The sequence below is a fragment of the Podarcis tiliguerta genome, assembly GCF_965153285.1.
Source record: "Podarcis tiliguerta genome assembly, chromosome: 6".
Classification (NCBI taxonomy): domain Eukaryota; kingdom Metazoa; phylum Chordata; class Lepidosauria; order Squamata; family Lacertidae; genus Podarcis; species Podarcis tiliguerta.
Window position 1 is genome coordinate 28,879,158 of NC_139539.1, and position 27,423 is coordinate 28,906,580.

Sequence of the window (27,423 nt, forward strand, 5' to 3'; positions counted from 1 at the left end):
ACACTGTCTAACCATCTCGTCCTCTGTCGTCCTCTTCTCCTTGTGCCCTCCATCTTTCCCAACATCAGGGTCTTTTCCAGTGAGTCTTCTCTTCTCATGAGGTGGCCAAAGTATTGGAGCCTCAGCTTCACGATCTGTCCTTCTAGTGTGGTACTTTAATGAAATATTCCTATTCAGAAATTATTTTGTTGTGATCTTTACAACCATCCTGCAAAGCAGACCAGCATTATTCTACGGCTACCTAATGAACAGTAAGAGTCAAACAGGGGACATCTTGATTTGTAACTCAATCTCTTTACCACAACACCACATCAGCTGTCAATAAATTGCATTACAGCATAAAGTGCAGCATTCTTTTGTAACTATACAACCAATCTAATTTCCCATTGATAGAATGAAGCATTTGCCAAATCAGCAAACTAAGCTTTTCCAACTAGCCAGATGATGAATTTAAGAAACCTATAGCGTTCTCCCTTTATTTTGGCATTTTTTACAAGTCATGATTATAAAAGCTGACAACAGAAATAAATGGTAAAGAATGTACATAAATTGTATACACAGAAACATATTCTGCTGTGGAGATAAAAAGTTCCAGTATTACTGTAAGGAGACCCTGTTGCTTCTAAATACCACAAGCATGCACAGCACACTAAATAGCAAAACCATGATAAGAATGAGACAGTGTCAATTAAAGGAAAATAGTCCTGAGCAACATAACATGAAACATATACTGCAGCTTCATAAATGAGATAAGATAAACAGCCTCTTGTTTAATATCTTTTCAATGTGCCTCAGGTTCAACTAATAAATAAGGAATACTGACCCTGACAAGAGATTAGTTTAGAACTTAGCCTCAGCAAGGAAGCCTCAATGAGGAAATACAATGTCAGTGCTAGTTTAAAGATTACAAATCACTCTGCACAAAGTGCAGGTTCCTACTTAGGTCTAGGCTTCAAATGGATGCAGCCAGGCCCATGCAGAGCTTGTCTGAGGCCTGCGGGAGAAGTCCTGTTCTTGACATGACAGCATAAGTCTGGCAGGCCCCAAGTACCCCTCTCCCCCAGCCAGCTTAGTCCTCTGAGGCCTGGGGCAAGTGTACCCAGCTGCCTCCCTGCCCTGCACAGGTCTGGATGCAGCCCCAAGGAAGCAACCCTAAACTGAGCAGCCTGCTGTATCTAGAGGCTAACCCTAAGGTACTCCCTCGCAGAATCCCACTCAAAATAACCCCAAATCTGAGTGCTACAGCAGAATTTGAAGAGCAAAACTCAAAGAGGGATGGGAAAAGAGTAAGTCCAGGATAGATGTACAGCAAATTGCTGGCGTCAAGAATTAAGTCCAAACTATAGAAACACGGCATCTGCTACCTTACACTTTTATGTGTATATAGGCCCCAAACCCCTTAGGACACGGGTGGCGCTGTGGGTAAAAGCCTCAGCGCCTAGGGCTTGCCGATCAAAAGGTCGGCGGTTCGAATCCCCGCGGCGGGGTGCGCTCCCGTTGTTCGGTCCCAGCGCCTGCCAACCTATCAGTTCAAAAGCACTCCCAGGTGCAAGTAGATAAATAGAGACCGCTTACTAGCGGGAAGGTAAATGACGTTTCCGTGTGCGGCTCTGGCTCGCCAGAGCAGCGATGTCACGCTGGCCACGTGACCCGGAAGTGTCTCCGGACAGAGCTGGCCCCCGGCCTCTTGAGTGAGATGGGCGCACAACCCTAGAGTCTGTCAAAACTGGCCCATATGGGCAGGGGTACCTTTACCTTTACCTTTTTAGGCCCCAAACCAAGAGAGTTCAAGATGCAAATGCTACTAATGGCCTGAGAAAAATGCAAGAGACTTTAACTGTAGGACAGGCACGCTGAACTCCCAAGATACTGATCTACTCACAGTATAAAAAACTGGCAGTGATCTACATTGCCATTCGAGGGTGAACCAAAGTTGTCCCAAGATTGACCAGGATCAACCAGGGCCACCCCCCAATTGACCAGTAGATCACGATCAACCTGTTGGACATGCCTGCTATAGGAGATGGGCACATGAAAACAAAGCACACCATATTTTTCAGATATACTACAATAATGTTCCCATTCTGAAAACCAGCTGCCATTTATTTCACTATATTGAATAAACTTGTACACCTCCAGTGTAGTTCACACAACAGCCCCCTTTACCTCCCCCCTCAACATCTGAAGTCTCTTTTGTGCTGAAAGCAGTGTAGAGAAAAGCCTGCAAAACTTATCTGCATGCCAAACTCACAAGAGGCCCACAAAAACAGGAATGGAGGAAGAGCTCTGGGCTGGGTACTTTTAATTACGGAACTGTAGCCTTATAACAATGATCTGGTGAGACCAGGCAGGCCACCCCAATAATGGAAATGTGTTTTGCTCCTGTCTTGTGTGTCATTTCATTGATAGTTGCTGCACGTTTAGTTTATCTATTTTGCGTTCTTAGTAGGCTGAACATTACCCTGGAGGCTTTTAAGGCAAAAATGCCACTAATTCCGCAATCTTAGGCACATTTAAATGAAAGTAAAAATCTACAGATTGCAAGGTGTCTTATCTCTGAGTAAACATACACAACATTGTGAAGCAAGCTCTTTTCCTACCTATTAGGCTGTGTTTTTACTTTGCTCTAACTGACCCCAGCACCATCCTTTCCTTTAGAAAGGTCCAAGCACCTTTCTGTCTCTACACCCCTCTTGCCACAGGTAGATTTTAGGCTGCTGTGGCCCCTTGGAGTATGTCCATCACTGGTCACGTTGGTCTGCTTTATTTATTTAGGTCTGCAAGCTTTTATTTTGTGCTCTGCTTGTTAAGTATCAAACGGAGTAACTATAATACTGAAAGTCTTTATTTACGGATTTACATCTACCTATCTCATTTTGCCTTACTTGAATGCAATTGATGTGTTCCGTAAAGTTGCTTCCCCTTCCCCGAAGATGTTACGTATTTTGACAGCGACTCCGCTATTGGTTATTACGAGGCGCTTTGGGCGCAGTTCACTGTGTGGGTGGGAAACCAGCATATAAATAAAGGGAACTTTGAAAAGAAGTCCCACCCGAGGAAAGAAGCCACCTCTTCCTCCCCCGCCCCCGCTCACCGCGCTTGTTCTTGGTGCCGTGTTTGCGGGCCGCCCCCAGCTCCTGCTCGATCTTCTTCTCCAGGAACTCCTGCTTCTTGCTCAGCATCTCCTCCGTGTCGCGAAGCCGCTGGATGGCCTCCTGGGGGGAAGGCCCCTTGCCGCCGCCCTTCCCCCCCGTCCCGAACAGCTTGCCCAGCAGCCCCGACATGGCTGGGCCGCAGGCGGAGAAAGCGGCAGCGGAGAAACGGCGGCACCCCGCGACCTCCCGGTTACGATAGGATCAACCGTGAGGGAGTGAAGCGGGGCCGGCCGAAGACCGCCGGTGCTGAGGTGCTGAGGCAAAACGCCAGGAAAGTGACACCACCTCCGCCTTCCTCCCGACCGGAGAGGCCCCTCCACCAGCAGCGGCGGCGGCGGCTGTACGGCCTCTCACAGGCCCGAGCCCTCACGGTGACCACTCCCTGACTGACACACAGATGCCACACACGCAAAGCCCCCGGCACGTCAGCCTCGGCTGCCCCTTGACTGACTCACGGCCTCCCGGTAGGACCGCCCGAGATCTCTCTCACGTCACTCCGGGCACCACGGCAACGGCGGCTCCGCCCACAGCCTTCTTCCCCATCCCTCGCTACTCAAGAGGCCGCGAGTATGTAAATAACACGCAAGGGCTGCCGGTTGCCGTAGTTTTTTCACTCAGAGGATTTCCTCTCGTTCTCTGAGGGTGACGTCACTTGGCGACGCGCGCTCGCACGAGCCTGGGTGTTTTTTTGTTTTTGTTTTTAACTCTCTCTCTGTGCTCAGTTGAACGCTGGGAGATGTAGTCCTGCCCTCCGCCAAAGCATTAGGAGATGCCCCATACTGGGCCGGCCCTACCATGAGGGAGAGAGGGGCAGGTGCAGGGAGGGGAGAGCCATAGTTATGAGAGCCATGTGCTGGGGAAGACACTGTCCAGTTCACCAGTATTGTAGTAAGATTCAACCACCAGTTTGTGGCCTTGGGGAAAGGTGCCACCTCGTCCTTCGCCTCAGGTAGCTGATATCTTGAGCCACCCCTGAGCCCACATGTTGAACCTTTCGGAGCCTCTAATAGTGACTTGCTTGAATGGTGGGTTTGGATGTGGGCCGATATTAAGTGACCTTGAGCAAGTCAGTTTCTCTTACCTAACCTACTTCATGGGGTTGTTGTGGGACTAAAATGCAACTCTCAGCACTTTGGAGGATACACTGTAATAAATGATACAAAGTAATAAATGATAACAGCAGCAGAAATAAAACATCATTGTTAAAGATTGTACTTGAAATGCCAGGTGACTCGGGCTCAGGCATGAAGCTTTTCCAAATACAGTACATTTGTTTTTCTGAGGTTCGTGGTCTGAATTTAGGTAGCCTGGCTATGGCAAAACTTGAAAAATGTAACATCAGTTCTATGGGTGGGTGAGGATGTTGTTTTAGTGAGGATGTTGTTAATTGATAAAACTGTTTAGTTAAACTTTCCCTGCTCTCGCCTCTGTCTCTCGCGTTCCTTCTCCAATTCTTCATTAGGCATTGTTGATTACACAGAATTGAGCAAGAATTGCTCATTATTTTTCTCTGCCCTTCTTCACAATGCAGTCACTAGCTGCCTATACACTTGCATTTCGGTATGTATCCTTTTATATGAGGTTGCTGCTCATCATATGCTAATTCTAGTAAGTGTATGAGGGAAAGCTCAAATTTTAACTGGACCATGATATTTGTGCAGAACTGCGTCCCTTTTCTAAATACATCAGAGTCATAGGATGTTTCCGTTAGGAGCATTTATGAATGACATTTCCAAATGGAGAACATAATGGACTTACTCCCAGTACGAAGGATTGTTTGCTTACAGCTGGAAAGACAAATTGTCCAGATACAGGGTATTGCAAATTTCAGAAAATAATTACAAATGGGGTGCACTACAATTAAAAATAAATAATCAGGTCTTGTATGTTATTTCAATGTTCTGTATTGTGTTTCTCACTGGATTCAGGAATCATCATAAATTAGGTTAACCAATAAGCATCTTTCAAAGAAAAGCATGCAACCATACCTTTCAGTGCTCCGCATGATTAATTCATCTGGATAAGGGAAGGTACTCTCAGTTTTATCAACAAAATTCTTTATGAATGCTGATCACTGCATCATGGCAGCTGAAACATACACGCACACATACACATTCCATTCATTTCCAATCTTCTGCAGCAGCATATCTCCATCAAACAGCAGAGGAATTATTTCCCCCATTAAGTCACAGTACTACTTAGTTATTCAGTAGCCTGAATGTAAACAGGGACTGCTAGCATGGCGCATGGGCTCTCCGATCCAGGCTGCAACTCGGCCAGAGCAAGGTTGGATGGAATGCCACTGCATTGGGTAGGGTTGCCAAGATCAGAGTCTGTTGCTGACACGGCCGTTGATCTGCCAACCACAATGGACAGGACTGTGTCAGACACAGGAAACTGTTCTTTATTGGGACCACCTTTCTGAGGGTTTCCTCCATCTGTGCTGTCTTTCAGTTCTGTCAAGGTCAACTGAGCTGAAACAGGAAGCCCCACTTTCCGCCCACGAGTCCCCCACTTCTTCTGGGATTTTCTGACTGGCAGCTCTTTGTCCTTGGCTGAACTCAGTCTACACTTGTGGTCCTTCATGTACTTTTGGCGTGTAAAGCCTTTGCTACATGTAGGGCAGCGGTATTTATAGTTTCCAGTGTGAGAGCGCTGGTGTTCCACCATGTGAGCTCGCCGGCTGAAGGCCTTGCTGCAGTATTGGCACTTGTGGATCTTCATCCCTAAATCAAGAAGAACACAACAGTTGCAAAAGGGCTCATGGACTAGGAACGTAAAGAGAGCCCTGCCAGGTCAGAACAAAGGCCTAGCTAGTCCAGGATCCTGTTTCCCATAAAGAGCCTCAGACATATTCTTGAGCTACACTGTCCCCGCCCTTACCTGCAGCTGAGAAACAAAAAAACAAAAAAGAACAAAGGCCTAGCTAGTCCAGGATCCTGTTTCCCATAATGGCTAATCAGATTCCAATAACCAGGACAAGAGGATGATGGCACCCTTCCACTGTAGATTCCTAGTAACTGCTATATGGCAGAATGGTACCTCTTATCTTGAAAGTTGTACATAGCCATCATGATTGGTAGGCATTGATAGCCTTATCCTCCATGAAGTTAGCTAATCCCTTTCTAAAGCTATACAAGTTAGTGGCTATCACCAAATTCTGTGGAAGCCACTATGCGTTCTGTGAAGTAGTTCTTTATGTCTGTCCTGAATATCCCACCATTCAACTTTATCTATCTACTCTTTATACATCAAGCATAATTTTATACACCCTTTATTTCCGCTGCCTTATTCACCTCTTTTCTAAACTGAAGAGCCTCAGACATATTCTTGAGCTACACTGTTCCCGCCCTTACCTGCAGCTGAGAAACAAAAAAACAAAAATATCACTGTGGTTCAATAATTAGGTGAGTGAAGAAAATTAAATGAACCTGTTTATCTGCAGCATAGGGGAGAGCATGAGCCAGAATTTGATTTACCTGAATGGGAGAGAATATGAGCTTTCAATTTGTCCGGTCTGTTGAACTCTTTATTGCAGCCTGTATGATTTCTGTGAAAATTTTTTAAAACAAATTATTTAATCAGATGTTGAATGATACAGATAGGAGTCTCAGATGTAGTTCTGTTTCAGCAGTGTGCAAGTAATGCTGGGTGTTTCTTATGATTTAAAATAGCAGAACAATCACCAGAGCTTTCTGATCTCCTTGTCATGGTACCAAAAGAAGAAGAAGAAAGCCTGCATAACATTGCAGATCAAATTGACCCGACAACTGAAAAATGCTTTTTGCTGTTTTTGCCTTTTGCATAGCTTTTGGAAAACTGGACTACTGAAAAAGAAATGCAAGTATTGTGCCAATAAAGAGCTGCAAGTTTATCCTTAATTGAAGAGTTGGAAGGAACCAAAATGACCCATCAGATCTAACCCTCCATCATCCTGCCAATTCATACCAAATATAAAGCAAATACATTAAAGCTGCATTCTGTTAAGATGCCTGTGCAGCCAATGACTCAAGCAAATAAGCCAAACGAGCCACAAAAGGGAGAGGCAAAACCAAGTAAACCCCTTTTTGCTCTAAGCAGAAGTATGGCTTGCATGATAACAAAGTTCATTGAATTGAGTATGGGCCGGGGGGAGGTTTAACCAGAAGTCTGTGTCTAAGCACCCTATGCAATGTGTGATGATGCCATCTAGAAGTGCCTTTAGAATTGCAAGGCACCACAATTGTCTGCCTAGCTCTTTCATTTCTAAACTGCCTTCCAATGAACAATGAAAAGAGAGAATGTGGTTAATCAGAAGAGGTAACAACTGCACAGAGACAAGATCCCAGAGCCAGTAAAATCAGAAGGCTTTTTCCCCTCCAAAAAGGCTATTCCCTATTCAAAAGGCCCTATGTTAGCCTATAAACAGAAACTAATCAAAGATGAATTACACTTTACATCTAATGGCTGCAAAGCCAGTGCCATTACTGGCTGCTGTTGAAAACATGATACTTACGAGAAGGGGCATTTATATTTCTTGAAAGGCTCATGGATCAGCATATGCCGTTTGAGTTTATCTTTCCTGTTGAAGGCTGAGTCACACACAGAGCATTTAAAAGGCTTTTCACCTGTGTAGTACAGAGACATAAACTCAGCAAGGGAGTTGCAGGCTAAGCTTGGCTTACAGATATTCTAATATCCCTTGCTTTGGCTGAGCTACAGAAAACAGATGCAGCAGAACCAGGCTCTTAAGTTCCCAAAGATCTCTCATCTATTTCTCCCTGTTGGCCACAATCCTTGAGAGTCATATGCCTGGATGTTAACTACTGAGAACTGTGTAGGCAGTTGGATGCATTTTAAACAGTTTCAATACTACATCTGGTGTTAACAGAGAAGTCACATTTCTGCATAAAACTTGCCTGTTTGTTCATCCAGGTGATCAGTTGCATATACAGTGACCTCCTAACCCATGGGTAGGCAAACTAAGGCCCAAGATCCGGATCCAGCCCAACTGCCTCCTAAATCCGGCCCATGGACAGTCTAGGAATCAGTGTGTTTTTACATAAGTAGAATGTGTGCTTTTATTTAAAATGCATCTCTGGGTTATTTGTGGGACATAGGAATTCGTTCTTCTTTTTCAAAATATAGTCCAGCCCCCCATAAGGTCTGAGAGACAGTGGACTGGTCCCCTGCTGAAAAAGTTTGCTGACCCCAGTCCTAACCAATAGTTGCTGGCTGCAGCTATTCAAACAGCTAAGTGAAATGCAAACAATAAAATAATGACTATAAGGGGAGGGGTCTGAATGACTTTAAAATAATGGGCTTACATTACGAAGCAGGTTGCTGATCATCACTAGAAATGGTAGCAGCACACCCCAAAGAATGAATGGGTTCAACATGCAGGAAAGCAGTACTGTGCTATTGCCTACCCGAGTGAATGTGAGCGTGTAGTTTGAGGTAGTGTTCTCGGCGGAAGAATTTTTTGCAGATCTGACATTTGAATTTCCCTCCACCCCCATGTGTAGGTAGATGACGTCGTAAGTACCTCTCACAAGGGAACACCTGGAAAAAGAAGACAACACATGACTAAGAGCACAGCCATCTGGAAGGGCAGCAGCCCTTACTCCTGGGCTAAGGGCACACGTTTTTCTAAATGACGCTCACCATAAAAGCGTGCAGTGCAACTCTCATCCGGAGAGAACGATGACTTAACAGATCTCGGAGATGCTCTTTTACTTATAATTGCATGGTCAATTCCTGCAGGTCCAAATATGGGAGGAAGAGTCATAGGACAGAACACACCTTGTTAACCAGGGGCAATGTGGCCCATGCTTAGCTCCTGTGACAGTGCAAATATTGCACAGGTCAACTGGACATTAGCATGCATCCAATATGCAACCTCAACCTTTCAGTAGGCAGTCTTGGATAAATCTATTTTCTCAGCCTAGCAGATCTCACAAAGATAGGGTAGAAAAGAAGTCTGCACAAATAAATAAGAGGTCATAGGGAAAATAGCTAATAAAACCACCAATGGCCCAAAAGAGTAAATTGACTTCGTCAAGGCCATCATCTACCTACCTTCTGACAGTGAGGACAGGGAAAGTTGTGTGTTGCTGTCTGTAAGTGATGCTCCAGGGCTTCTGGAGTAGAATATTTATTTACACACTTGACACACCTGAAGCAGGAGGAAGAAGAAAGAATGCATTGTTAGAGGACTAGGGTCCAATTTTAGTATGCATTGATATTTATTACGAATATTATTAAAGAAGAAAATGAGACAATTTATAACCTTGAGTCCCCAGTGTGGTGTAGTGACTAAGAGTGCTTGACTTAGGCACAGGAGATCTGGGTTAAAATCTCTGCTCAGCCAGACACCAGTCAGTAACTAACTCCCTGCCTAACCTACTTTACAGAACTGGGAGGTTGATTGCAAGGCTAAAGGAATGGGGAAGGACCAGGTGCTTTGCTTTGAAAAGTGCTGGGATTAAAACTGTAATAAACAGATAAATCACTTCCTCCTAATTTTCAGTTCAAAGCTGTCCCCCGCTCCCGCATTGCTTAACTGAGGTAATTTAATCTTTAAAACAATGGAGGCAGGTGGAGTGGATTGGGGGATGGAGAGCTTAAAGAAAACTTGTTCTTGTACCCCCAAGTTGACCATTGACACCAGAGCTCCCAAAAATATCTGAGTAAAGCCTAGTCACCTTTTATAATTATCTGAGAACTTTCAAGACCTGAGGGCCATATTTTATTCTCAAAATGTTCTCTAATCTGTGACTAGTGACAATGACTTAATTCAATGGCCTAAAAATCCTTTATTTCATATGGACAGTGTGCAATTTCTGTTTCTGTAAGTGGTTTTGCTTTGAGAATCTTTTCTAAATCACTTTGAGAGCCTCTTGGGGCAACAAAGTGAGGTGTAAGAATTTTAAATAAATAAACAAAGATGCAACAGTTTGTCAGTACAGAATTAGTACAAGCTTCAAACAACAGAGATTAATAGCTTCTGCTTCTAGTTTTTAGAAAACCAGAGTTTTGCTATTCCATCAGAATTGCAACAAACTATAGTTTACTTACTCTCAAACCAAAATCCCAAACCACAGTTTCATCTGATATGTTTCATCTACCTACCTAAACATTGCACCAGTGAGATCTACCTACTTAAACTATTCAATCAAAAATAGTCTCTAAGTCATCACTTGACTGCTACAAACATGTTAACTGTTTGCCCTGACAATAACAAAATTAAGCTTAAAGTCAAAAGGTATAATTGCTCCCTCCAAACATAGACAGAAAAAGCACTTTCCCAACAACTACTGTACTTGTAAATGGCAATGTCCTTCTTGGGACTGTGTTGAGGGAGCAAGCTGTGGGAATACTGATGGACACCCAGTTCATAAAGGGAGGGGAAGTCCTTGCTGCAAAGGTGACAACGGTAGCTCAGCTCCTCCTGATGGTTCTTGATGTGCTCCAAGAAGGAATCCAGCTTCTGGAATGTTTGAGCACAACTTTTCACAACACACTTGTAAACCTGCACATTAATGGTGATAGGAGAATGATTAGACCGGTAACCCTTATCATCATGAAAACAAGCAAACCCTAGTGTACTGCGAGAAATAAAATAATAAATGTAATTAAAGATTCTTGTATACTCCTATAAAGGAGGTTGCCTCCTCAATCTCTGAATGATTTATTATTCTAAACTCTCTTTCCAAGCATGCTATACTGATGGTGGGCAGAGGCTCGTTCAGTTAGAGAGAGCACAGAATGACCTACCCTTAGAGGGAGGCTACAGGTTGTATCTCTGTATGAGTTACTAGTCTCGATTTGCCTCCTTCAAGTCAGGGGACATAGAAAGATGCCTTCTTCCAAGTCAAACCAGACTGATCTAGATTAGCACTGTCTATACTGACTGAGAGTAGTTCTTTGGGGGTTCAGACTTTCCCAGCAATACCTAGAGATGCCAGGGATTGAACCTGAGATCATCTGCATGCAAAGTATGCATGAGGACACATCCAAGACAGTGGCTCAGGCAGACATAAATGAGATGGACTTTTTTGCAGGCAGGTAATTCTTACACTAAAACAAACCTTTTGGGGGAGGGGTATCAAAAGGTACCTAAGCTATAAGAAATTTAGTGAGCAATCGTTTAGCTTTGCTGTGCTTTTCCTACCCAGAAGCTTGGATAGGAATAGAGTGTATTGTCTGCAGGAGGGCTGCAGATCAGTTGTACAAAAAAACATTTCTGTGTGCATAGTGTCTCAGGTTCCATCTCTAGCATCTTTGGCTGAAGCATTTCTGAGCCTTTGCCAGCCAGGCAAGATTTTACTAGACTAGACTGATCATTGGTCTGACTCAATAAAGAAATCAACATTCTGTGCCAAATTAGCCTGCATTTTGCACAAAGAAAAACTGGGTCCTATCACCTTTGTCCTTTATGCAAATTTTGTGCATCCATTTCTTACTTCTGTAAGTCAGAGATCGGTAAAGAGTTTAGCAGTGCGGGGGGAAGTCATCCTTTGACTTTGGCACCCACCTGTTCATGTTTGTGTTGGGTCATGTGGGATTTCAACTGGAAATATGTGCAGAATTTGTTGGGGCAGAACTGGCACTGGTAAGAACTGTCTATCAAGACCACTTGCTTAGCTTCCAGTTTGCAAGCCTCATGCTCTTCTGCAGGAGGCATGACCTGTGGCTGTGGGGGGCTGCTTCTGGGAACCGCGTTCAAACCTGGAGGAAATAGCCAAGACAAATATATATTAGAGGTTCAGCTTAGGGAGTTACTAGAGTTGTTGTTGCTGTTGTTATTCTAATTATAAGAACATACAACCAAGGTCAGCCGTGCATTTTCGTACAATACCCTATCACTCATCTCAAATCACAGCCAGCCAGCTCTCCCTTCCAAAATGCAAAGCCGGGGGCAGGGGAGGTCAGCTTCTCTTCGTCTTCCCTTCCCTGTGCTTTTCACTTAATATGCATTATCATTAAGGAGTGAGATCTCCGCTCTGGGTATTTTAGAGTTTAAATGACAGAGGAACTTGCTGATCAAAGCTCTAGTTCTTGGCAAGGTTAATGTGGGCCTGGACTGTACCGCTTCAAACTGCAGGTGAGAGCTCACATGATTGAATGACCCTCAATACAACAAACCTGATGCCAGGAAGGATTATTAGCTCTGAAATACCTGTTTTCTATGTGACATATAGAAACTGTAGTTTGAAGTGGGCATAACCTAGATACACATTTATTGCATCTGTGATAACTAGGTCAAGATCTACCCTTGGTTGGCGAGAGGAGATAGTACAGTGGGAAGACCAAATGTCATTCTCTGCCAGCTAGTCCAATTAGGTTCACTGTAATTTGCAGCCAGTATTCACCGAGTTCATTTTGCACTTTCAGACTTGTTACACATGTAGCTGATCCCTTCTGTTTTGGTAAACCCATCTATAGCTGGGATGGGAATGCCCTTCCCACCCAACTAAATAGCTGACAAGGTGGGAAAGAGATTGGCTAGACAGGATGGCAAATTGCCATCTGAAGTCTGGCTCAGGGCAAAGTAACTGGACCATCATGTACAAATGATTTGGAGTGCAAGGCTCAACTAATTCCTTAAGATCAACCATGGCTAGTACCAGGGATATTTAGGATGTCAGCTTGCAATACATGAAGTCACTGGCTAAACAGGCTCTGTTCCATGGATAGTTCTCACATGAAGCAACTAAATCTTAGGAATAAACCATGTGCTTCGCAAGTACAATATACTGACTAGCATCCCTTCACCTGCCCCATGTCTGGGGATTCATGATCCCTATCTAAACACATCCAAACAAGGTCAGAGACAAAGAATTATGGATTTGTCTCCTACTGCCAGATCCCACTACTGTGCAAAGCTTTCAAATTAGGAGGGCTGGGGCAGGGGAGAGATAACATGGATGGAGAACACAAAATAATGGATTGTGACCCAGTTATAGCTTGAAAACCTGGTCCCTACATTCATGATCCAATAAATTTTGAAGTCGGTAGTACACATAAATCTACTCTCCAATCCTTCCTAGTCCCAGGGACCAAGACAGGTAGAAGCAAGTAGAAGCACAATTATTCAGAGGTTTGGGGAGCAGGTCACCAGTCAACTGGCCATCCCACCAGTAAGTAATGCACCTGCATTCTCCTCATCCTCCTGCTGGTTGGGGTTGAGTGCCATGACTTGCACAGTGACAGAGCTCCGAGAGATGGTACACCCAATTCCTGGTGGCCACACCTTATGCGTCTGCATATGCTTTTTCACGTTGGACTTTTGGGCGAAGGCACGACCACATACGATGCACTGGAATGGCTTCTCCCCTGTGTGACTGAAGGAAAAGAGGAGATTGCATAAGGGAGGGTAAGGCGGAATCTCTCCACAGGGGAATAGCCACACTGCTCCAGCTCCTTTTCGGCAAAGGTAACAGGTTTGATTTCCAAAATACAGTAAAGAGCTTTTTAAAAACAGTGTCAAAATGAAGTGGAATTCCTGCCACTAAGAAGTCTATCCAGGGAAGCAAGAAGTGGTACTGGGACGCAGGAACTAATAAATGGCTACTGGCAAGAGGAGCAGAAACTTTGGCTTGGAAGCACAAAGCAAAAACTGGAAAACAATAATGTTTAGTCGCTTTGTTCATAAAAATGACTCAACGCACTTACAGACGCAATAAAAAATACTAAAATGAATTACAATAAACATAATAAAAACCTAACAAAGAAGCAAATTGATACAAATAAAAAGGACAGTCCAGCAGATCCTGCTCTGCCAAATATGTAAAAACCCTTCAAACCAAGGATGAAAAGCCCAAGTAAAATGGAGCAGGTGGACAGACTGTTTCTAAATGTTGGGATGCAAAACGGGAGGTGAATGTGGCAGCCTAGAAGCTATTGTTCCCAGCAGGATCACTTACGACCAGTCAGGAGAGTGACTGGCAGGCCCAATTTGGCAGGATGGCAACAGGCTGTGGTATAGCCCTGCAAGACCTGGTGGCTTTATCAGCTGAGAGCTGTGGCTGAATTTAGGTTTCACAAACTACACACATTTACCCACTCAGGCCATTCTGAGGCCAATGTTGAACTTTTTGGAGACCACACTGACCTAGCAGCAAGATAGTATTGATTTTCAAAGTCTTATCCAGCATGGAAGAATGGCTCAAAGGGAAGTGACCTGTTGCTCAGAGTGTCCAGCCAATCCCTCATCCTATCCAATTAGCCATAATCTGTATGCCTCATTTGGAATGCCAACGTTACCTTCTGATATGCTGCTGCAGGTCGAAGTTCTTAGTGAACGCCTTATCGCAGTATGTGCATTTCAGTTTTGGTGACTTGGGTTTTCCTGAAATAAAGCAGTAGGAAATAATCATGAGCTCAAATTGGGGAGGCCGCTGTCATGGATTCTTACTCCCTCGCTCTCCATTGTGCTAGAACTGTATTTGGGGGCAATGTCTAACGTTGGGATGAAAGTGAAGCATGGAAACAGTTATGGTGGCCAATAATCTCAGCTAAGAAGTAGGATCCTTAGTGGGCAAAATAAGCTACTTACACCCAGTAATCACGTTGCCCCTTGTGCTTATGGAGCTGCTTCAACACTTCAAACTCTGCATTACTAGGGTGAGAAACCTCAAACCAGGAATTCCTACTTTGGATTTTCCCCATATCAGTGTTAATAATCTGGAAGCTGGGATAACACTGGCATGGGCTCCTCCTGTGTAGTCGGGGCTTCTCACATCATCTGGTGGCACAGGAAGGAACAGCACTGCAGCAACTCCTCTACCACCAGAGTAACAAAAATGACAAGCTTTAATGGACTATAAGAAACATCATAATTTCCTGAAAATACTGATGAGAAAAACAGACATTCTGATTTTCTGTAGTGGGACATACCAGCACTTGCTTAGGCAACGGCTCTGAGTTCCCACTGTGTAAATCTGCAAAATCCCACCCACCACCTGCCCCCGCAGGATATGGAATAGTGACAGCAGTCAATCCACAAGCAGACTGCAAGCTAATTCCAGCGAGGAAGGGCTTTCTGTGTAGGAATTCCGCAATGTGTGAAGCACACCTGAAAAAACACTTAGCTGCAAAAACACTCATAACAGTCCATTAAGCCCACACAAGTATTTTAATTCATTTGTCTGCATCATCTAAAATATTGATTTGTATCTTCTATCCCCCCACACTGTGGAGATATGAACAAGCTCCCAACATGGGAAAACTGCAGATGAATCACCTTAGAGGTAAAAAGGTGAAAATTCTATTTCAAATGCTATATACAGAAGTGTGGAAAAGGAAGCATGAAGCATTTAACATCCATTTGCAAATAGACAGATTCTCAGATTCTGATGCCCACCTGTGGAAAAGGTTACAGCAAGCACTGGTGGTGAGAAGCCTTACCTTCCAGCAGGCTGCTGTCTGTCTTAAGACGACGGTTCTTGGCAGCTGAAGCTGGATCAAAATTGGTCACATTTCCTCCGCAGGCATTGTTCAAGGGGGCAACGGTGTTGGGGCTTTTAGACTTAAAACCTTGCTTCCCTGGACTGTATACTGGAGGGGAGGGGTACACTGGGGTTTCCACACATTGATTGGGCACCTAAAATGGAAATTATTGAGGAAAACATGCTGAAAATGTAGCGACAACATTGACAACTCTGCAAAGATGTTTCCACTTCTAAACATTTAATATTCTGCTGAACAGGCTAGATCCAGCCTGGTGTAGTGGTTGGGTGTTAGACTAGGATCTGGGAAACCAGGGTTCAAATCAACCACAAAACTTATAGGTGACCTTGGTTCCGTCACCATCTCTCAGAGTGACCTACCTCACAGGGCTAAAATGGGGTGAAATGAGAAAGGGAAGAACTGTGTATGCTACTTTGAGCTTCTTGGGGGAAGGGTGGGATATAAATGAAACAATAAATAAAAATAAATGAAGTGTGGTCTAATTTCAAACATGTGGTTATCATCCTAAATGCAGTGTGGAAAGAGAAGTGAGTTGTCTTGGCTTCTGCTCATGGTCCTCTCAAAGGGCTGAGAAGTCAAAAGCAAGGCACAAGTGGAATTATCTAGTGAAGGTCTTATGAATTATGACTTAACATTTAGGTGTATCAAATTACCATACTCCACCCTGGTTTACAGCTCTGCAGTGCAATGGATATTTACGTTTTCTCATGTGAAATGGAACTGAACAGATTCCAGAGAAATGCCAAGTATCCAGAGCAACTGCAGACACTCTTGAACCAGAACCGAGTCAAAACATTTAACAATTTTGACTTCATGATTGCCTTATAGAACTTGAAGTCACTTTTTAGAACTTGAATGCAGAAGACAGTGGGACTTTGTTTCTCAGACAAACTGAGAGCCCTTTGAGTCAAAAGGTGGGATATAAATCATATAAAGATCTATGATTAAGATTAGAGAATACATCAAATTTATTTTACATATGCAAAGTAAAACCAGTGTTATGGTATCAGATGCATAAGTAATTTAGTGCAATGGGGTTACAGTGCTTTCTAAAGAGCCAGTCGTCTTCACTGTGGCCCCTGCTTTATCTGAGGGTATGAACTCACCAAAAACAAAATTAGGCAAAGAGTCTTGCCACATTCTTTTTTTCTGTGTAGCATCTGATTATGCTTTTTCTATCTGCAAGATTTTCATTTTACTCCCAAATCAACAGTTACGTCAAAGATAAATGTTTTGAAAAGAGCTTCAGCAGTGTGTGCTCTTCAAAGATGCAATTCCGTCTTGGACTATTGTCTTAATACTCAGGCTAGGTTACTTACTAGGCTTTCCTGGCTTTGTCCTGTTACTTCATGAACTCCATCTCCTAGTAGCTTTCTAAACAAACCCTCTGCCTCCTGGTTTAGCGTTTACATTCTTCTACTTGTTGACAACTATATGATGTTCCCTTTTAATCACACTGGGCCAGCGACACATGTTTCATTCTAGCGACCTCTCCACATCCATCGATTTCTGTTGCCCATAAATCGTTTTCCTTGTTCCCTCAACTCCCTGCAGCTGGCTGACATCTTTCTGATCACTATTTTGCTCACAGAGAAAATAATCACTGATTAGAAGACAAGCTTGTTCATCTTGCTGCACCTCTAATTACTTTGATAAATAGTATTTTGAGGCTAAGTGAATCACAGTCTTTTTATCACAGTCTTTTTGTAGCCAGAGGCCATGCGCCCTTCAGGGGGAAAGGCAGTAAGCAACACTTGGAACCATACTGCACTATGTGGGTCAAAAAAACAAAAAAACAAAATAAGCTTTACCTCCATAGGTGGGTAGGGTTGCATTCCCAGATTCTGTATCTCTACTGTGCTATTCCCAGCCATGGGGGTTGATGCACTGTACACTTCCACCACTCCATTGCTGCCTGAGTTGGCCTGACCTGGTGCTCCAAGAGACTGAGGTGCGAGAGGAGGAGGCTGAGGTGGCGGTGGTGGGGGTGGGGGTGGAGGAGGAGGCGGTGGTTGAGAAAGGTAGCCAGCTCCAGTATGCATATTCAGGCTGCTCTAAAAAGATAGGATGAGAAATTAGCAAGCTTTGGAAGAGAGCATCAGATTTCCCAGACTCAATGACTCCCATTCATAAATGAAGATCACTTTTGTGGGTAAAACTACCTGTAGCACACAAGTATCTTTCCACATTGAGTACGGTTGACATGTGATGGAAAAAAATGTTATCTGTGTTGGTATCTGCAAAGAGCCTGTTGCAATTGTAACATCAGAGTTAAAATGTTGTAATAAATTTGGATTTCCTTCTTCGTGCCTTAAATGTTGTGCTTGGTGATGTGGGCTCTGACACACAAAAGCTTGTACTGTCTCTATTCTCCAGCTTTATTTTATTTTATTTCTTAAACGGAATCACTAGAATCACACATACTTGTGCTATTTGCACACCATGGATTTCTACAGTCATTATTTCCCATTCTTTTTACAATGCTTCATCATATTCTACTTGCCTTTTTTACCACTGACATACACGAAGTTTACTATGCAATGGCAATAACGTATCTTACCTGCTTCAACAGTTACCACTAATTTAGTACTCCACGCTATGTAGATTTTGCCGTCAGTGCAGAGATGTTCTGATAAGGATGAGTCTGAAGCCAGAAGCTTAATTTTTGTGTGTCATTATCCCCACAAAATTATCTCTAACCTCTTATATACTTTAATTTGCTAGAGCGTGTATGCATCATAAAGGACATAAAAACATTCTGCTTACCTGCACAGAGGGTTGTACTGTGGACATTGGTTGGTCCAGGGTTGTAAAAGCAGACATAGCTGACATCAAGACCTCATCACTCACTAAGATATTCCCCTGGACTAATGTCTGGATCAATGGAGAGGGTGGGACGGTAATATAGGTAGAGATCTGTTAGGAGGAAGAGATTCTTTAATATCCTTTATGTTGGATCTCAGCTCAGAAAAAATAGCTTAGTTCTTGTGAACTGCATTAAAATAGGCTAGGAAAAAATCCATTAATCAATGCAATCTTTCTCTCTGTGCTAGAAAGAGTGTAAGAAGAATGGTCTAAAAACCTTGTCATGGAAATCAACAGTTGACATTTATACTACAATATGAGCATACAAAGCACTTCACAAACATTGTATCATTAAACTCTTGCGACACCTCTGTCTCATAATGAGGATATTTTACTGTATTCAGATTATATGGCTCTACTGTGACATTCATACTCTGACTTGAAATGTCTCCAGGAGAAATTTAACAGAGAACAGACAAATTTAATTAATCCAAGGCCAAAGCCGTGATATTTGTAGTCAAACCAAAGTGATATGTCTGGATCCTCAATAGGCAACAGCTCATCTAGAACCCAAGTTTCCCTTCTCTGGGGTTGTTTTTGTTTGTCTGTTGGCTTTTTTTCCCTTTTCTCGAGAAATGAAATGGAATAATCATCTGCTTGCAGTTAAATTAAAAGGCTTTATATATATATATATATATATATATATATATATATATATATATAATTTTGCAAGAACTTAAGTTGTGCATTCTATCAAGTCCACATTTCAAGGAATATACAGAGAAGGTGCTGCCACAAAACACAAACAGGGAAGATATCTGGGGCTTACTCAAGTAGAGACAATTGGATAAAATACTGGAAGAAAGAGAGTTAAAACTAACTACAATGAATTCATAAATTCATTTTAAAACTTTCATGTAGGGATAGAATGCAGGTATTTGATATTAATGCATTTCTATTGAGATCTGGAAGTTTGTCTCAAATTCACAAGATCACAGAAGCAGATGGAAAATTCTTCAAAGGTAATCTAGTCCAAGTCCACTGCTGATGCAGTTATTATCTGCCACTACTACAACATCCAAGGTGTGTTTCACGGTTTGAGGTGCAATAGGAAGTGCCACCCTGCCCTGCTGCCTCTGCCATAAGTGATTTCAGCTGAGATCTCAAGCCATTTTGGGGGCGCTCCATCTGAGGCAGTGGCCTCACCTTGCCTAATGGTTGGGCCAGCCTTGATCCAAGGTAGGATACAAAAGTTTATGCCATTGCTACACAACTGGAAGTCAGAAATCCTTGCAAATCTCCCGGCAGTTCCAAATATACTTTGTACCCTCATCTCTTCTGGACTGCTAGTGCTGGTTTAGGGTTTTATCATGCAGTTCACTGTTAATGGCACGGAGATCTCAGAGAGTTCAACATCTATACCTGACGATTTGTGGTCTGAGCCTGCTGCACTGAGGTAATGGATGGTGTGTAGACGCTGTTAGTAGCCAGTGAAACTGTAGCCAACGAGGGTGTACTGCCTTGACACTGCTCTCTTTTGTGGGTCATGAATGCAGGCAGTGAGTTGAATTGCTTCTTACATTTCCCACAAAGAAACACATCTTCATCATCTGCAGTCAAAAAGAGAGAGAAGTTATTGATCCAACTCCAGAGTCCTTTTCAATTGCTGCACTCAAATAATAAAATAGAGTTTCAACAAGAGGAAGTAAATTTGCCTTTTAGGCCAGAACAGAAGCTCTTAGTCAGAGGCAAGTGAATTGTCAAACAGTGGGATTTCTCTTCATGGTTAGCTTTCTAAAAGCAGTTTCTACCTCAAGAAAAGTCACCTGTTTATACAGCAAATCACATTTTTCTGCCTATACAAATGAAAGAGCTGCATATCGTCAAATACTAGGAAATACTGAGTGGACAAGCACTTGGAAAGCAGGGTTGGCATGCCCACTGCACATTTGGAAACAACCATTCCCATTTACACTTTGTGCACAGGAAGCAAAACACAAATGCTACATAAAGTGCTACCTGAGGCAGGTGAGCTTCCCAATTGTGCTCTTACTCTGATGTAAGAGATGAAACAACGAAAATACAGGAAAATGCTCAAAATGGCCCTGTAAATTGTTGATCAAATATTGCTGATTGTGTGCTGTGTAGCATTTGCTGATGTAAGTTTAATTGTTTTGTTACTGTTTCTATTTAAAAATAAAACCCTCTAAGCCTTGATGCAATATCATACAAGAACAGTAGGACAGCCAGATCTCACGTTTCTAATTCTAATCTAATCTAATCTAATCATTTTAATACTATTCTAATTCTAAATTCCACCTTTATAAATTATGATGGAGCTGCAATGCAGATTTACTTGGAAGAGCCAATGATGTTTAGGACCAAATTGTACATCACCAATCTAGAGTGAGAGGAAGAAAGCAAATCAAATTCTATAACCGTTTGTAGGAGAAATTTAAAACAAGCAAAAAAAACCTAATATATTCCAAGGGCATCTAGCACCACAGCCAACCCAATAAACAGCAATATGCAAATCCAGACTTCATATCACACCCTGCAGATAAGTCTCTGTAGCCCTGGCAATTACAGGATTCGGTCAATGGGAGGAAACCACAGAGGGAGAGAAGGGAAACAGGGCTAGTCCTTCAGCTCAGACCTTAGTTTATCTTCTCCCTCAACAATCACCTAGCAATGGCTGCATCATGCTGAACTGTTTCCATCCCAGCTGGTCATCTTAACATCAGTAACTTTAAAAATTGGTGCCTAAGTTTGCTTTTCCCCTCCTCCCTTTCCATCTCCCTTTCCTTTGGTGGTATGTCTTTTTCATTAAGGCACTATAAGAGCGCTTTTCATTGAAGTGAGGAGTAAAAATGCTTTAAATAAGAAAACCAAAAATGCATGCCAGTCTAAACAACAACCCTGCATCCCATATGCAAAAATGACCAGATAAAATTAATACCCTGGAAATGCCTGCTGAAATAAAAATGCCTTCACAGCACCACAAAATCCATACAAATGTTGGCATTTAGCTATCCAGAACAATTTAAAACCAACAACTTAAAACCAGCAGCTTTGTGTAGAGACAATGCACATACTTTTGTAAACCAAAAACATGTTTAATATTTTTTTTAGAAAAACAACAACAGCGATATAAAACATTAAAAAGTACAGCATCTTAATTAAATGCAGCACAGAATTAATGGGTTTACAAAATCCATTTAAAAGTCAGCACGGAATGGAACAAGCATATGTACCCTAGGAGGGAGTTCCACAGATATGGGGCTCCCACCCAAAAGTGCCAGTCTAGCACATAGGGTGGCCAATCAAAACTGGGAGCATTACAGGCGCTCCCCACCCCCATGCCAGGGTTCATAGTAACAAAATCAAGCCCCAAGAGCCTGCAGTTTGCAATTTTCCATGCTGGCTAGGGAGCAAGGGAAGTCAGCAAAGAAGCTGGGGCTGAGGAGGAGATGCCCTTCTGCATGGGCACCGTCCAAGGCCAGAGATTCTTCATCCTTGCAATAAACCAAAAGTGGGGGATGGGACCTCTGATTCTTTTCTTTCCATCTCATTTGGTATGCAGAGAAGGGCTCACCCATGGACTGGATGGTGGTGGATGTGTTGACGGTTTGTCCTGATGGATCTGTTACTGCTCCCTGGCCATCTAGCAAAGACTGAACAGCCAGAACCGTCTGATTATCCATACCTGGAGAAACAGAAATGGTGGTTAGAGGGACTGTATTCAGAAACACTGGATTTGAATTATTTTAACTATCAAGCATATCATGCATTCTGCTGCAGGACCCCCATGTTCCAACCAGATTATAATATAACCTATTTCCTTCTCCTCTACTTTTTTTTAACCTTTTGATTTACAGCCACCTATGATATCAATAAGGACATGGGTGGCGCAGTGGTCTAAACCACTGAGCCTCATGGGCTTGCCGATCAGGTGGTCAGCGGTTCGAATCCCCGTGACAGGGTGAGCTCCTGTTGCTCAGTCCCAGCTCCTGCCAACCTAACAGTTCAAAAGCATGCCAAAAAGTGCAAGTAGATAAATAGGTACCGCTCCAGTGGGAGGGTAAATGATGTTTCTGTGCGCTGCTCTGGTTTCGGTGTTCCGTTGCACCAGAAGTGACTTAGTCATGCTGGCCACATGACCCGGAAAAACTGTCTGCGGACAAATGCCAGCTCCCTCAGCCTGTAAAGCGAGATGAGCGCCACAACCCCAGAGTTGTCTGTGACTGGACTTAACTGTCAGGGGTCCTTTACCTTTACCTTTTATGATATCAATACCCCACAATTTTTAAAACCTAACATGTTTTATTACTCTATTAAAGCAACAAGATTGACAAGATTGCTAAGGCTTTCTTTCTAAGATTCTACCAGTAAAAGCAGAATGATTATTTCTAGTACACAAGTGTAGGAGTAAGTGGGTTAAAAGGCTCATCACTAAAAAGTACTAAAACAGGTGGGGAACTGGAGCAAGCCTGCTCACTTGACAATCATCTAAAAACACCATACACAGTGCTTTGAAGCCTCAACAATCCGCTGATCGTCAGTGCATGAAAAAAGCCTGGCGTGGCACTTGACATCCCAACAATGTTGATTATCGGGGCTACAAAATACCACAATCTGCTCTATGTAGCCACTAATCAGCTGCTTGTCACGGCTTCAACAACCTGTGCATGGCTATATGCAAGACCCAGTGATTGGCTGATTGTTGGGACTTCAAAACACTGTATATGGGTATTTGCAAGTGCCATTGATCAGTTGTGTTTGCATCCCCCTTTTTAGCCCAGCTGCATCTTTATGACATCAGGTGTCAATCTCACGGGGGGGGGAGGGGTGTTACCAAAAAGAAATGTTAGAAATGCATCATCTATACTCTTGCACACATTTAGATTGCAAAGCTAAACACACTTACTACCGTAGGTAGTGAGCCCCACTTCTAAAGAAATACACATATCAATCAAGGCCAGCTAAGTTTTCTGCAGGTTCATGGGAAGTATTTTACTGAATCTGAAACACGGATTAAATCTAGCAAATAAACTGTACTGGAGAAACTTCCAAAAAATCACCATAACATATATGTTATGGTCAACAACTACACTATTATATTTGAAAGGGAAGGATGAATTTTAGGGCTAACTAAACCAATGCAGATTCTGTGTCCAGACAGGATAGGATACTGCACAGAGAAGGAAGTGATCACTGTTTTTAAATGGTTACCTTGGCCCTCTTCCATGCTTACAAAGCTATGCAGTCACAATGCAAGATTAAAAGGGGTTCTGATATAGTTGGGAGTTTCCTGTGAAGAGGGCTTGTTAAACCACTTTGAGAGTTTCAGTTCTGTGATAGGAACAGGCTCCCAGGATTGGGAAGCCAGGACTGTTTAAAATGGTATCATAGTGCTTTAAATGTTTTGTGTGGCCTTAGAATTAAATTCAATGTCATACTCATAGTAAGCCCACTCAAATCAACAGAGTAAGGCAAGTCCAGTCACTTCAGTGGGTCTACTCTGAGTATGCCTAAGTTCACCCTTACCCCTGTGAGTTTCAAGCATCCTTATTTCCCATTTCTATACAAGCCGTTGAGTTCCATGATATCTTTCTTCCTGATAAATATGTTTGTGATTGCAGCTTTCATATTCTCCAAAACAGGAACCCTCTGAATTTAATTTTTGTGTTGTAAATATTACCACACAGTTTTTCTTGCTGTCTTTTCTCTCTGGCTTGCTTAAATATGGCATTCACAAAATAAAGAGACAGAACCGGCAGAATGCATTAAAAGGTATACATCATCTAGATTCTGGACAAAGAACTACTTATTTTATTTGATGTCCACTTAAGACCTTACAGTTCTTTTTTCCATCAATAGAGGAAGTAATTCTATGATCCTGAGTTGTATATTCATCTGTATCCAGTCACAACACCCCTGTGAGGTTGCTGGAATGAAGGAAGCTAATCAGGAATGAACTTTTGTGTGAGAAGATGCAGTTCTGGTACTGAAATTAGATTCCTAAGATCAAAACATTTTCAGAGGCAACCTGTTTTTTCATTCTAACTGTATGTCCTTCACATATGACTCCAGTTCACAGATTTGGGGTTCTAGTTGAACACTAAGTAGACCCAACATGCCTGAAATCTGCCCAACCTGCTCTAAAACATCAGTACCACATAACAGCATCGCATGATCACTTAAGACAATCTGTGATAGCTTTTTAGCCCTTGTTGCTCTTTTTATGAACATGTGTGATGGCAAATTGAGAACGTAATTATGCCACAGCACAGAAAAATTGAATGTTTTCACCTCTCATTATACTTGAACTCAGGGTCATCCAATTAAATTGATCAGGAAAAGATTTTGGGCAGAAAAGCACTGATTTGCACAGTGCACAATTAATTTATAGAAATCAATGCCACAAGATGTGATGGCTACTTGTTCAGGAGGCTTAGAATTAGACAAATCCATTGAGAATAATGGCTACAAATCATGATCCTATATGCACTCTTCAGGTTCAGTGGCAGTTGCTGGGGGGCGGGGGGAGAGTAGTTAGAATTATTCCTTCAGGTCTTGGATAGCCAGCTGTCATCCAGAGGGTTGGGCTAGATGTCCTCAGGGTCCCTTCCAACTCTACAATTCTATGCAGTGTTTGAAACTCCCATTGTTCTAGGCATATTTTGCGACGGGGAATTTCATTAGCATGGGAGCAGTACTGCACCTAAGATTTCAGATTAAAACTGCAGAGTGGAAGGAAAGGAAGAACCTTTTTCTGCCTCCCCACTTCCAGCTACTATCTGAAAACTGTAGAAGAGACCCTCTTAATAATATTAGGGGGGTGGACAAGGGAAGGACTAGACCATGTGAAAAATGAACATAATAGCTGCAGTTCATTCATTTTCAGCTTTGTATTCTTGTTATAAAAAACTGAAGCTAGACATTCCGTTGTTGCGCCCATAACCTAGGCTTAAGGTGCCATTTAGCCCCTTGCTTTCATATCTCTGCTTCCAACACTAATTCTATGATTCTCTGTGAGATTTCCTGAAACATCTGACCATGGTAGAAAACCAGGGTGCTGGGCGAGTCGGATGGCGTATCTGATCCAGCATGTTCTTAAAGAAGACATTTTGGCCAAGATGAAGGTATGTGAATTAAGACACTGGGAACATAAAAAAACTAATTTTAAGCACTATTTGTGTAGGAACAAGCCCTAATTTACAACTGATTAACAAGCAGCCATCCACTCTGCGGGGCAACCTATCCAAAAGCGCAATACGCTCAACCAAGTTTTAAAGTCGCAGATGTTGAAAGAATTCAACGTCTCTGGGAATGATGGCTGTCATGTCCCCCAAATCACAATAAGCTCTGCATCCTGGAAGCAAGGGAGAAACCCTTAAAACGGGGTTTCCCAAACTTGGGTCTCCAGCTGATTTTGGACTACAATCCCCATCATCTGTGACCACTAGTCCTGCCAGCTAGGGATGATGGAAGTTGTAGTCCAGCTTTGGAAAAGCCTCCTTTGGAAGGAAGGGGAAACTGAGGTATCGTTGAGGGGTGTAGGAAAGTCTTTTTCCTTAGATCCTGCAGTACAAAATCCCACCCAGAAGGATGCCTCCCTGCGCCCCCCGAGTCCGGCAGCAGCGGGCAGAGCCGCGCCCGCAGGCTGGCAGCTTTTGCTGCAACTGCTGCTCCTCCGCGGGAAAGAGGCGCAGCGGGGCCGCCTGAGCGGCTGTTCCGTGAACCCTCCCTCGGCCCCCGCGCTGCCCGGGGGCGGCCCCGCGTCGTCCTCCTCTCAGCCCCTGCCCCGTCCGCAGCGGCGGGAGGGGAGGCGCCCGGCGTGGAACAGCCGCGTCTGTCCTTGCGGCGCCTCGGCGCCTCCCCAACCAGCGCTAGGCCTCAGCCCGCCCGACTACACGCACACCCCCACCCCCACCCCGATATCGAGATGTAGATACCTTCCAGCGCCTCGAATATCGCCTGCGCCATCTTGGAGCCGAGGCAGAGCAGCCTAAACGGGCATTGTGGGAAGGAAGAGGGAGGCTCGCTTTGCCGCCAGGGGGAGCAAGAGGGGGCGGGGAGGGGAGGCCGGCTGAGGGAAGAGCCGCTCCGCCTGTGCTGAGGGCGCTGCTTTATGGAAGCGGGTGGGGGGCAACGTCCAAGCTCCGGGGGGGGGGGGGGCAGGGAGCTGCGCCTCCGTGATGTAAATAAATGGAAATACTTAACTCAAAGTAGCTTATTTGCTCCTTTTACTACAGTAATAACTGAAAGTAGAAGGATTTCGATAGATTTTTCTGAGTCAACAGAAAGTAATTCGAAACAACTCTGTTTTTAATTGTTTTCTTGGGTTACAGAAGTACACGCATTGCCTCTATTTTCAGGTCCTTTCAGTCCTTTGTACAGATTGGTTGTATCCGATGGGAGAAGACGTGTCATTCCAAATCTGCAAGACAGAGCCAGACATAGGATGATGGCAGGTGGGTGTCCATACATAAATCCTGGCTCCTATGCCCATGGTCAGAAGCGGCACCTGCTGCTTAAGAAAAAAATTTGCACGACACACGGCAGGACAGAGTCTCAAACAGAGATGGGCTCTTCCAAGCCCACATTCCCAAGCATGTTCGCACTCCTGTCTTAACTACGTCTAGGCTGGCTTAGTCATTTTCACAGAATGGACGATGCGGGATCCTTAAGGATGTGCTCTATATGGGAACCTGGTTTCTGTTGGCAGACCAACTCTGTATTACAAAGATGTCTGGAAATGTGACATGAAGGCTGTTCAACATCAACCCTGCTGTGTGGGAATCCCTTGCAGATGACCACAGTGCCTGCAGAAAAAAAGTCAGGTCATGCATCCATAGCAGGACCAGAGGAGGAATGACTGCTGGGAGGGGCGCAGAGAGAAGAAATGCCATGGTTTAAGTGCAGCAGGGTAACCAGACACTTTCATTTACCTCAGCTGCAACAAAACATCTCTCTCCAGTATTGGTCTCTACAGCCACCGAAGGCT

At 43.5% G+C, this 27,423-nt stretch overlaps 2 protein-coding genes and 1 long non-coding RNA gene across 5 annotated transcripts in view; 1 reads left to right on the forward strand and 2 right to left on the reverse strand.

The window, feature by feature from the left end:
• Positions 1–3,793, reverse strand: part of CHMP4B (charged multivesicular body protein 4B) — a 12,471-nt gene extending 8,678 nt beyond the window's left edge. The window contains exon 1 of the mRNA XM_083444099.1: positions 3,095–3,793. Coding sequence (XP_083300225.1) covers positions 3,095–3,284 — 190 coding nt within the window. The 5' untranslated portion in view covers positions 3,285–3,793. The remainder of the gene's footprint in view (positions 1–3,094) is intronic.
• Positions 1–4,349, forward strand: part of LOC310679235 — an 8,443-nt gene extending 4,094 nt beyond the window's left edge. The window contains exons 2-3 of the long non-coding RNA XR_014512170.1: positions 147–1,387; positions 1,770–4,349. This is a non-coding gene — a long non-coding RNA (uncharacterized lncRNA). The remainder of the gene's footprint in view (positions 1–146; positions 1,388–1,769) is intronic.
• Positions 4,350–4,856: 507 nt separating this feature from the next.
• ZNF341 (zinc finger protein 341) lies at positions 4,857–26,524 on the reverse strand. Of its 3 annotated transcripts, XM_083443996.1 has the most exons (16): positions 26,372–26,524; positions 22,009–22,119; positions 19,836–20,023; positions 18,375–18,524; positions 17,420–17,662; positions 15,546–15,741; positions 14,403–14,487; positions 13,290–13,480; positions 11,671–11,864; positions 10,457–10,665; positions 9,213–9,309; positions 8,564–8,696; positions 7,651–7,762; positions 6,635–6,705; positions 6,452–6,517; positions 4,857–5,881 (listed from the first exon to the last, which is right to left on the reverse strand). In XM_083443996.1, exons 1-15 carry the CDS (start codon positions 26,400–26,402, stop codon positions 6,474–6,476), a joined length of 2,055 nt encoding a protein of 684 aa, XP_083300122.1. In that variant the 5' UTR covers positions 26,403–26,524; the 3' UTR covers positions 4,857–5,881; positions 6,452–6,473. The 3 variants fall into 3 exon arrangements, with proteins under 3 accessions (XP_083300122.1, XP_083300121.1, XP_083300123.1); XM_083443995.1 differs by lacking the exon at positions 6,452–6,517; XM_083443997.1 differs by lacking the exon at positions 6,452–6,517 and having other exon boundaries at positions 17,420–17,657; positions 26,372–26,448.
• Positions 26,525–27,423: the final 899 nt, after the last annotated feature.